The sequence below is a fragment of the Macaca nemestrina genome, chromosome 9 (assembly GCF_043159975.1).
Source record: "Macaca nemestrina isolate mMacNem1 chromosome 9, mMacNem.hap1, whole genome shotgun sequence".
NCBI classification, from domain to species: domain Eukaryota; kingdom Metazoa; phylum Chordata; class Mammalia; order Primates; family Cercopithecidae; genus Macaca; species Macaca nemestrina.
The window spans coordinates 123,685,086-123,697,359 of NC_092133.1; the positions used below are offsets into that span (position 1 = coordinate 123,685,086).

The following is a 12,274-nucleotide window of genomic DNA, read 5'->3' on the forward strand; positions in this document are numbered from 1 at the left end:
AAGGCATTTTAGGTACTGAGATGCTCATTTTATATAGAAAGAACGTTACAGAAATTAAATAGAAGTTTAATGTTTCATGACCAATAATCAAATGACAATATTTCTTATACTTTCTTTACTTTTAATTTCCACCTTTTTAAATATAAGCCTTAGTTTTACCACAGACCTTTCCCTCTCATTTTGAGGGGGCAAAGGTATTTCTCTTGTAAACTCAGAGGGATTTATCAATTTACTAACAATGCCTGAATTCCCTTTGATATTGAAACTATCAGATCACCTGGTCTTTTATGAAAGAAAATAAAGCTGCTTTAATTAATTACACTTGAAATTTACATTGAAATTATTTACTATTTGGGGGTCTTTAAAAACTGAAAAGCAAGTGTTTTGTTGTTGTGAGAAAGAATGAATGGGGAGAAATTTTAATAATAAATAAATTAAAATTGCTTTACAGCATTTTGAATGCTTTACCAAACCTTCACCAAATCTGATAAGAATGGTATAGTAATGATGATCTACTGGGAAATACTCTTTTCCAGGCTTTAGCTCACATTCCCATGTTCCCATGGCTACATGAAGCCAGAGGTTTAGGTAATATAACCTGTGTAACCAAAATGATTAACAGAATAGAAAATTGATCTTATGAGAACAGGGTTCTATGTAACACACCTTGCAATGCAGAAGAAATGAAACTACTCACTACTCGGGTAATAATCAGTTGTTCCCTAAATCTACTTGGTGGGGGGAACAATGTTAACAGAGGCAAAGTATTTAAATTCCCTACAAAGACAATTCCTAATAGTGAGTGTTGCTAAATAAGGGAACTGAATTTTGAAAAGGACTTATATCGGTCTAAACTCTGATTGCTGAATATGTAACATAGGTCTGTAGGAATCAACTTATTTCTCACAAAAGAACTGTACTTGTATAACCTGCGTTGTGCTAATCTTGAGTTATCCTCATCTCTGGCATAAAGATGCCCTTTTTGTTAGCTGAGAATACAATGCAACTATATATCTCTCGTTATACAGAAGCTCATGTAACAGACACAGTTATAGTTTACAAATGTGGGAGAGACTTTCAAGGAGATAAAGTTTTTTGTTCCCAAATGATTTTTAAGTAGAACATATTGATTCCAATTTTCTTGCATAAATATGGTCCCATCTAACAGCAACAATGGCAGAACTAGAGACCCAAATCTTTCATTCCTTCTTGGCTAATTTTCTCAGCATGGAACAGTAAGGTTAACAGAAAATGTGACTGCTTTTCAGTATGCAAACTGTCTGAGGGACATTTTTCTCTGAACTCTAAGTTTGAATTAAGTTCTTTTGGATAACTGCCGAGTCCCAAACTTTAGACATAATCTGGTCTGAAAATTCATACAAATTTTGCCAATTTATTAAATGAGATTTGTATTTGAAAATATTTTCCGCCAATACATAATAGTTATCCTTTGACAGCCTAACAAGGGATGCAAAATTACACTTTAGGGCCCTGATATCTAAGTACAATTTTAACATTGGGAATATACCAACATAATACTTGCATATTAAAATACATTTGTAAGAAAAATTTTTGGTATTTTGGTTGGTGTTTTTTTTTAAGCAATAATATATCAGAACAACAATATGGACTAAAAGCCCTGCTGAGTAAGCTGCAAATAATTTCTTTTCGGCAATAAAAAAAAAAAAAAAAAAAAAAAGAACCAACAAATAAACTAAAACTAGTGTTTCTTTTTACTTGTGCAATAATTGACTCAAACCATGCTTGATTTAACAACTCCGAAAGAAAGAATGTGAGAATGGCCGTCCTCAGACAGAAACCAACTTTAGCTGTCCCAGGGCTCGGCCTCTTATTTAAGAGTTCTGTCAGGATGCCTTTATGTTGCCTACACACACTCATGTATCCTTGCTTTGTTCACAGAACAATTTAGTTTCTGGAAAACCTGCTTTGATTTAACAATTCCCTTGAATATTGCCTCCCACAAATTCTCAGCTAACAAGGAGAAACTCCATGTTCTTCACCAAGCAGAACCACCATGTATCAATGCCATTTAGTTGTAAGATAAGCATTCAGTTCTAAGATATCTCACAGTGGTAAGATAACCCCTATAATGTTTCTGCTGATCTGCTGCTTTAAAAAGTATAGCTGCCACTCCAGTTGCTGTCTATATTTGAGAGCTGGCATCATTAACTACAATCACCTCAAGTCACAACCAAAGAACATGAGCATGTGATAAATTATCTACCACTGTAATCAAATAAAAGAAGAAAAAGAACTTTGAACAAAAGAGAAAAAATGATCTCATCTTGAGATATATTTTATTATCTCCCCTTTCCTTAAATAAGAACACGTAGGACACAAACACTCCCACCCCAACTTCGCTTACTACCACACCAAAGCATCTCTCAAGACTGTTCTTGGAGTGAAGGAGATTCAAACCCAGAAGCTTTCAACAGATGCCTATTTATAGGGTCAGAATGGCTAATTCAGTTAGCATTTTAGTTTCTGCTATAACAAACAGTTATCCAAAGTAACACATGCCTTTTTATTCCATAAAATGTAAACTAGACTAGATAGGCAACAATAATTTAAAGAAAATATATATTTTCTCTGATGGTAAGTATAGCTCCATCCAGATTTTTATTTACTTTGTACTTTTAAAAAAATTTAATTTGTACTTTTTCTTGCATCTTCCTTTAGACTCCCAAACAGTTTTACACAAATACATTAAATATAAGATAGCACAAAGCTGTGGTTTTGCTCAGAAACTTAAGATAAACATACATAAAAGTCATATGTCTATCAATCCAATAATCTGTCACTGTTTATGTCATTCTTATTAATAAAAGAGCTATATCTGCTTAGCCAAGCCAACTATCACAAATAATCTGGCTGGGCACAGTGGCTCACATATGTAATCTCAGCACGTTGGGAGGCTGAGGCAGTAGGACCACTTGAGCTCGGGAGTTCAAGACCAACCTGGGCAACATAGCAAGATCTCATTTCTTCAAATAATAATAATAACAACAATAATAAACAGCCGAGGATGGTGGCACATGTCTGTGGCCCCAGCTACTCAAGATGCTGAGGCAGGAGGATCATTTGAACTTGTGAGGTCAAGGCTGCAGTGAGTTGTGACTGCACCACCGCACTCCAGCCTGGGTGACAGAGTAAGACCCCAAATCAGAAGACAGGAAAAAGAAACAAGAAAAAGAATCCAAAATTACACATTCTTGGCTTGGCTATTTAATTTTTTTTTTTACCTGAGTCAGTTCAAGGGTGACAGAGATAACCCAATAGGAGTTATAAACCAAACCACAGAATTAACAAGCATCAATTGGCTAGTTAATTAGCCATTTTTTTCTTCAAGTACATCTGCCTGAGATCAATCTCCTTTAAATTTCCCCCCACGGAGGCTCACTCATTGTGACTGCCCTTCTTCTACGTACTGGGAATTTGTTGGATCCTGTGGACAACGACAAATGCATCGGACAGTCCAACTTTCACTGGATGATTGGTTGAACTTATCTGTGTGACCAAGACAGGAATCTGGAAAAAAAAAAAAAAAAAAAGCAGGTTGCTACATGTTAGATCTGAATTTCTTATAGGGAAGAAAGGTAGTAGGATCCTCTTGTTTCATGGACAAAACCACGGGAAGGAGGTAAAAGACTAGAGAGGGAGCCCAAAGTATTAGAAAAGAGGGACATACAAAACCAAAAAATTACATCGGTTTAGTGCTATTGAATGAATAGAAGAGACAGATAGTTCCTGGTTCTAAAGATGGCTACTTGATGTTGAAAGTAATAGATTATCAGAGAATATAATTGATGCTAGATGCTGCAAACTTATCACACATATAGGCACATCATGAATGCATTTAGTGCTGGCTATAATTTTGGAAACAGAGATTCTCCTCTTACTCTTTGTTTTCCAACGAAAACTTCATTGTATACTTGTTTTTATAGAATTTTAGAAAATCTTTGTTTATAAGCAGTCTTATAGATATAAAACCTAGAGAAAAACAAATAAATGCACTGTTAAATATACATTCGACAATATCGTCATTGATTAATATCTAATTAAATTTGGCAATCATTTCACCGTTTTGTTTGAAACTACTGTGAAAGACTTCTAAGCTCTTATGGTCATCTCAGTGTGACAGTTCTTGTATTTGAATCTCAATGAAACCAAGACCTGAATACGATAGACATTTCTAATATTTACAGTTAAAAAAATACAATACATTGAGAATATATGAAAAATGATATGAGAGTTATAAATGACATGAACTCTTGGGGTCCATTTTTCCAGATTCAGAAAAGATTCATTGGAGATATGATTACTCTCTTTATTATCAGTTTTATAGAAACAAAAATGGGAATGAAACCATCTTCAATAAACAAAGAAACGGGACAGTAAAAGAAAAGAGTAAAGGCAGCAAAAACGTCTTTAGGCAGAATAAGCAGATTTTGGGCCATCTGTGGGTAATTCATTAAATAATATGTTAGATCCGATATTGCTGTATAAGCCACAATAAACAGCATAACAATAAGAAGGGGATAAGTTGGAGAGAATATATAGTAAGTTGGAGAGAATATATAATATAATATAATATAATATAATATAATATATAATAGAAACTCTGTGACTTATTTTTGACCAAGACACCATGAAACTGTGAAAAGGGCTATTTTGTTGAAATGGACAAATTAAGAAAAAAGTTCATTGCTCTTGGAATTTGTGGAATTACCTTGAAACAAGTAAATAGAAGATGACATTTTCCCTTAATGTACTATTTCAGGTCTCTCTTAAACAACGTTAAATTGTTTGCCAATTTTGTGTCAGTATGCTCAATTCTTAACCAATTTGCGTCACTATGCTCAATTCTTTACTAATATAAATTAGTCTTTTGTATTTGGATAACAGAAACACACAAAACAAGCAAAACAAAATCAAGATTTATATCCCAGTCTGATGTACTTTATTTTTTATTTTTTATTTTTGAGACAGTCTCACTCCATCTCCCAGGCTGGAGTGTAACCTCTGCCTCCCAGGTTCAAGCTATTCTCATGCCTCAGTCTCCCAAATAGCTGGGATTACAGGCGTGCGTCACCACACCCAGCTAGATTTTTTTTTTTTTTTTTGTATTTTTAGTGGAGATGGGGTTTCACCATGTTGGTCAGGCTGGTCTGGAACTCCTGGCCTCAAGTGATCCACCCATCTCTGCCTCCCAAAGTGCTGGATTGCAGCTGTGGGCTACTGCGTCCGGCTGATATACTTTATTTACTGATTTACTAATCTAAATTCAGTATCAATATGTGAAATCCCCTTTCTTATTGAGCATTATACTGTTTCCCAGTCTTACACCCCGTGTTGAGGACTCTAATATGAAAGTAATTTGTATTTAAGACAGACTTACAGTTAAAGCATACAAGAAGATGGAAAAGCATAGGGAAAAATTCCAATTCATTTATATATTTTTGTATCCTAATAAGACATGATCATCTCATTTTTAAGCAGCATCTATTAACAGAAGCAAGCATCTATTATTACCATCATATAAATGCCACTGTTCCTGTCATTTGTCATTTGACCCCCTTCTCCAACATTTATGAGTTCAGTTTTCCTCCGCAAGTTGCAAAAGGCTTTACCAGATAATTCTGTGGTAATTTATTGTATGTCTTCTTTTCCCATACCCACAGCAGTACTTGAGTTTATACTGCTATCAGTTGGAAAATCCTATTATATCATTATGCATAGTACATGTTTATTTCAGAGCTTGTTTTTTAAGTCACATGTCTTGGTTCCTGCAGCCCTCCCAGAAGCATTCTCCTCTCTTCATATTATGCATTCCACCTTCCCTTCCTTTCTTCTTTCCCTCCTTCCCTCCTTCCCTCCTTTCTTCCTTCCTTCCTTCCTCCCTTCCTTTCCTTCCTTCCTTCCTTCCTTCCTTCCTTCCTTCCTTCCTTCCTTCCTTCCTTCCTTCCTTCCTTCCTTCCCTCCCTCCCTCCCTCCCTCCCTCCCTCCCTCCTTGCTTTCTCTCTCTCTCTCTCTCTCTTTCTTTCTTTCTTCTTTCACTCTTGTTGCCCAGGCTGGAGTGACATGGTGCAATCTCGGCTTACCACTTCCTGGGTTCAAGCGGTTCTCCTGCTTCAGCCTCCTGAGTAGCTGAGATTACAGGCATGTGACACCATGCCCAGCTAACTTTGTATTTTTAATAGAGATGTAGTTTCTCCATATTGGTCAGGATGGTCTTGAACTCCTGACCTCAGGTGATCCGCCCACTTTGGCCTCCCAAATTGCTGGGATTACAGGTGTGAGCCACTGCACCCGGCCGCATTCCAACTTTTCTATCTCTCTTCCCCATCTCTTCTTCCCTTGCCCAGCCATCTTTCATTTTTATTTTTTTCTCCATCTCTTTCCTTCCTTTCACCCACTTCCTTTATGTTTTGTGTCTGTGTCAAGCCCTCTCCACCATGCTTTTTATTGGTGGTGGGTCAATTGTAGTAATGGCCTCAATCAAACGTTTCCTTCTGCCCAGTACCTCTGTGGTCCTCTCCCACTCAGACTCCAGGCTCAATAATATGGCAAAAGAGGACAGCAGCAAACTTGAAGCAAAAAACAAAAAACAAACAAACAAAACTTTAAAAAACTGCTTACTGCTTCCTTTCTTGAACCCTTGCTACAGCCAAGAAAATATATGCTGCTGGTCTTCTGCAGATATATACAAGACACATGAAGGATTTTTTTTTTTTTTTGCACCAGAAGTTATTGTTGCCTAGCCAGCTCCCAGCCAGTCCACCAGATAACCGCTTACACATTCAGAAGCTCAGCTGAGATCAACAGGGTCCAGCCCATAACAGTAGAACCAACAAGTTGATCCATAGGCATCTTGTGAGAAATAAGAAATGGAGTTGTTTTAAGCCACTATATTTTGGAGTGGTTTATTACACAGCAGTATCAATCAGTACATTCTCTGTTAAATATCAAATAGCCAATAGAATAGAATATGGGTGTTTCTCCATAAAATGAGGTAGTATTGCTGATCCTAATTTTCTGGGAATCAGATAAATGTGTATTTTTAAGACATTGGGTCTCACTGTGTTGCCCAGGCTGGAGTGCAGTGGCATGATCATAGCTCACTGCGGCCTCAAACACCTGGGCTTAAGCAATCCTCCTGCATCAGCCTCCCTAGTACTACAGGTACACATCACCATGCCCAGATTTCAGATGAATACCTAATTCTAGGTACAATTAAACTTGAAAGATTGGGATGTTCCAGTAGAAAGGTTTCATTTTCTGCAGCATTTTTTTTTCATTCTTCTATATCTCTTTAGTTCATTCTTTTGTCTGTGCATTTCAAATACTAAGCCCAATATATATAAATTACCTAGATGTAGATTCATTTAACATGAGGAAAATTTAGCCAAAACCAAAATGGACAGCTTCATGGTGTACAGTTTTCTATCACCGAAAATTATCTGACATGACCAACCCTCTAGGAAGATCACTATAAACCATCTTTGATTCTTCCAGTTATCAACTTAAATTTTTTTCAAATGATTTTGACTTTTCCAAGCTTCAACATGTAAATTGTTAACAACGGTACAAACTCAAATGATAAGGGTGAAATACTCTACCTATATGTAAAGAGAGCAGAAGTTAGGTAGAAATCATCATTTGCGGTCAAGAGTTATGCTTTAACTTGTTGCCGGTTTTTTAAATGTACATACTCATGGGTTAATGATTTCTGATTACTGCATCTGTCAAACCACTACTACCATATAACTCTGAGTCTTCATATAATTGAGGATTATCGAGTAGAAAATAGATTCCTAAGAATGACGTCTACTACATATAAATTATTTTCCCCCAAAGGCATACACATTGTCCATGCTGTTTGACAAGATAGAATCCTTGGCCGGGCGCGGTGGCTCAAGCCTGTAATCCCAGCACTTTGGGAGGCTGAGACGGGCGGATCACAAGGTCAGGAGATCGAGACCATCCTGGTTAACATGGTGAAACCCCGTCTCTACTAAAAAATACAAAAAACTAGCCGGGTGAGGTGGCAGGCGCCTGTAGTCCCAGCTACTCGGGAGGCTGAGCCAGGAGAATGGCGTAAACCCGGGAGGCGGAGCTTGCAGTGAGCTGAGATCTGGCCACTGCACTCCAGCCTGGGCAACAGAGCTAGACTCCGTCTCAAAAAAAAAAAAAAAAAAAAAAAAAAAAGAATCCATTCACTCATTCATCAGATATTAATTGAATATATTTTCTATATTTTTGTAGGCACTGGAATTACAGCAGACAGGAATACAAAGACCCTTCTCTCACAGAGCCTACATTCTAGACAACAGGGACAGGCATTAAAACAAGCCAACGTAAAACCTATAGCATACTAGAAGGTGGTTAGTACCAAGGAGAAAACTAAAACAGAGTAAAAAGATAGAGAGGAATGGGGGTCTCTAGGAGAAAAGAGAGTCACAGAAGCTCTCTCTGAGAAGGCGATTTTTCAGCAGAAACTCGAAGTAAGAGAATCTGTCATGTGGATATTTGGGAAGCAACTGTGGGTAGATGCACTGGCACATGTAAAGGGCTTGACTGAATTGCTTTTGGTATATTTTAGGAGTTAAAGGGTTATCTCTACAGCTGGAGCAGAAGTACCAAACAAGAGTGTCAAAGGCGATGGGAGGTAGCAGGGGCAGATCATAGGGAGCGTGTATTTCTTGCAAGGCATGACAATGACACTGGATTTTAGTCCAAAAGATACAGAAAGATTTGGGAGGTTTTGAGCAGAGGAAAGGACATTCCTTTATTTTGGGAAAATATCACACTGGCTGCTGGTAAATCAAGACTGCAGAGGGACCACGGGAGCCAGAGAAACTAGTTAGGGTATCACAGTTTTCCAGGTAACGTGCCGTGAACCACCCCAAAGTGGTAACAGTAGTGGAAGTGAACAGAGGCCAGATTCTGGAAGAATTATGTAGGCACTGCTATCGACACTCCCCATAGATTTAATAAGGACAGTGAGGGACAAAAGGAGAGTAAAGGATACCAGGAAGCCTTTTGGTTTCAGTAGCAAGAGCAATGAAACGGTGTTTTCATCAGGAATGTTAGGTTGTACAACTTCAGGGGACTGACTCACGTCACGGTCTATCAGAAGCGTCCTTTGGATATGCAGGGAACATATGCAGCTCTCAAGAGCAGTCCTGAACCATTCAGAGACCAGGAGAGGAAGCACTGGAGACGGATGATCACTTTATGGCAAAACCACTGGCTTCACATGCTCTCCATCAAAATTTCATAGAGCTTGTGAGTAAGAGCCCAGGATTTCTAAAACTGTGCTCTTTGTCCTGATTAAATATTAAAATGAAAATTTACAAGAAACTTTCAACTCCTTATATTTTCCTAGAAGCCACCCGAGGCTTTTATGAAACCATTACATGCCAGATTTTCGAAAAGCTGATTTTGCCAAGTGAATTACATGCCCAATGTCATCAAAGATGAATGAAGAAAAGATGAACAATTCCAGACTTTCTCTAAAATTTCCTATGGAACATGTCTGCCTCTCCACACCTGATATTTTCCTCTCTTTCTTACCCTGCCTTCTTGCACTGTAATCTCTTTAACTTCAAAATATTACAGGCAGTCAAGTAAGGAGGCCGTGTGAGCTCTCTGTGAGCAAGTGAGACCACTCTGCAGGGTCCTCTGTCAGCATAAAATTAGACACTGTATTATTAAAAGGTACCTTTAAAATAAACTATTTAAAAATTTTTATTTTATTTATTTATTTATTCTATTTTATTTTTTTTGAGACAGAGTCTCATTCTGTTGCGCAGGCTGGAGTGCAGTGGTGCAATCACAGCTCACTGCAGCCTCAACCTCCAGGGCTCAAGTGATCCTCCTGCCTTAGCCTCCCGAGTAGCTGGCTATTTTTTTTTTTTTTTTTTTTTATGTTTTGCAGAGACAGGGTCTCATTATGTTACCCAGGTAGTAAAATGAACTTCTTTTTAACTAATAACAAAGAGATTATGTGTGTATGTATGTGTATGTATAAACAAGCTATTTAGAAGTATAGCCAGTATTGGGCAAATTAGCACAAGAATGAACATGTTGTTGTTACGATCAACTATTTTATAGAAGACTCTGTATTTAGAAGGGTATGAAGTACCAAAGTCAATGAACATATGGACCAAAAACACGTCAAACACCAAAACTTTCAAAACTTTGATTACGGGAAGCTATTTTCTTATCCTTTCTACAAGTTTATATTCATCCTCAAAATGTCTCGTGAGTCATCATGAGATCCTGGGGATGTCAGGAAGCCAAACTGAAATAATAAAAACTCTAAACTACAGAAGTTTTTTTTTATTTTTAAAACAGTGTAGCTTTATTGTTTTCAAGTGTCTGTAACAGTTGCCTTCTTAAGATTAAAGCAAAGCTGAATTTTAACTGGGCCTCTGTATGATCTGTATTGAATTGCACACTTCTGGCAAATTGATTTTACAATTACATTCTCTCCACAGGATAGAAATAAAAGGAGCTTTCACACTGGCTAAAATATGCTTCCATTTTGACCCCTAAAAGCATTCATGAATACTTCTTTTAAACAGCAGTATAATTTTTGCTCTATATAACAAGCTAGAGATAGGTTTATTACTTGGTATACATTTTTCTATAACTGAGATATTAAAGCAAAGCAAAGTAAGCATAGAAGCAGAAAGTGGTTGCAATTGCTACACAAAATCAAGGCAGGAAAAGATGTCAGGGGTAAGCAAAAGTAGAGCAGAGCACACTGGCCTTTGGAAGGAGAGTCAAAGACAGAAGCTCCTCTCTTCTCCACTCTGTGGTCTCTTTCTCCAGCACACAGGAACCCCACACAATCCCTTAAACCTGAGGTTCTTACATCTGTCTCTAAACTAGGGAGATAACAGCATGCCGCTTAAGTCATGGTTAATGGAATTTTATTTTCCTCTTTGTTCTGCCCTGAAAACATCACCAAAATATTCATTTGTTTCCATTACAGGCCCAGCTATCTATCCACTAGGAAGCACAGTATCTCAGCAAGGGTTTGATTGTATAGTATGTGTTCCAAGATGTGAATCATATCCTATCAAACCTTAACTGGAAAAGAATTACTCCAAACTCATTTTTTGTTTCCTTGCTAATCTGCAATATGGTGTTTAGTAGCTTAATATTAAAAACAACAGCAACAACAAAATCCCACAATAAACTCAAAGCTTTCTGTTTTACCCATTCTTATCTGCCTGTAACCCTTAACTTTCTCCTTCATTTTACTTAAGTATCTGATCTGGCTTCAGTATTATCAGCAGTGAATCTAATTTTTAAGAGTCGTGATCTCTTTTATTATTATCAAAATAACAACTTGTAGCCCCAGCTACCTGGGAGGCTGAGGCAGGAGAATCAGTTGAGCCTAGGAGTTGGAGGCTGCAGTGAGCTGTGATAATGCCATTGCACTCCAGCCTGGATGACAGAGCAAAACTCTGTCTCTAAAAAACAAACACAAACATAGAAAGTCCAAAATATTAATGCTGAGTTATCCGTAAACTACACTTGAATAGAAGGGCTTTCAGTTAAATTTGACAATGTAAAAATTCATTTGCTTTCCGGAGTATCAGTAACAATTTGCACAATTATTTCAACCCTTTTGTAGTGTACAGCTCCTGAACTCTCGTCTGCCAGGTATTGAGCAATGCATCTAACAGCATGAAAGTCAAGGTGAGCTATCATCAAACAATCAATTCCTAACATGCCTCCTGCCCCCATCTCCACAATCATAATCTGTAGAAAATCTGGAAGCAGTCAACTAACAGCATGAAGGTGATAAGTAAAATCCACCTCCACTTTAAAACAGAGGTTTCAAACTTCCTTTCTACATAAGCTACTGTGTGCCTCGGGTAAGAAAGAAGAAATTCATGAGGGAGAAATTGGAGGGTGCACGCGTTGAGTGAATTTTCCAGGCAATATTTGCAAGCAAAGGGCTTCCAGGGCTTTCTGAGTCCTCAAGGAAAAAATGCAAATCTACATTTTTACTTGAAATATTTTAATGTTTAGATGTTGGCAACATATCTGTTTTACAAACATATGTGTACACATAAAACATAAAAACATACACAGAGTAAAAAGTGTGCCCTCTGAGTTAAGACTGCTCACATGGAATTGGCACACGAAGAGTCTGAGCTTCATACAAAAGACAGTGACGCAGGGTGCCCACTTGAAGAAGCTTGTGCCATTGCACTCAATGTAGTCAAGACTC

At 37.6% G+C, this 12,274-nt stretch overlaps 1 protein-coding gene across 1 annotated transcript in view; it reads right to left on the bottom strand.

The window, feature by feature from the left end:
* LOC105488240 (plexin domain containing 2) overlaps nt 1-12,274 on the bottom strand; it is a 467,180-nt gene that overhangs the window by 115,228 nt on the left and 339,678 nt on the right. Inside the window, exon 8 of the mRNA XM_011752134.3 lies at nt 3,450-3,549. Coding sequence (XP_011750436.1) covers nt 3,450-3,549 — 100 coding nt within the window. The remainder of the gene's footprint in view (nt 1-3,449; nt 3,550-12,274) is intronic.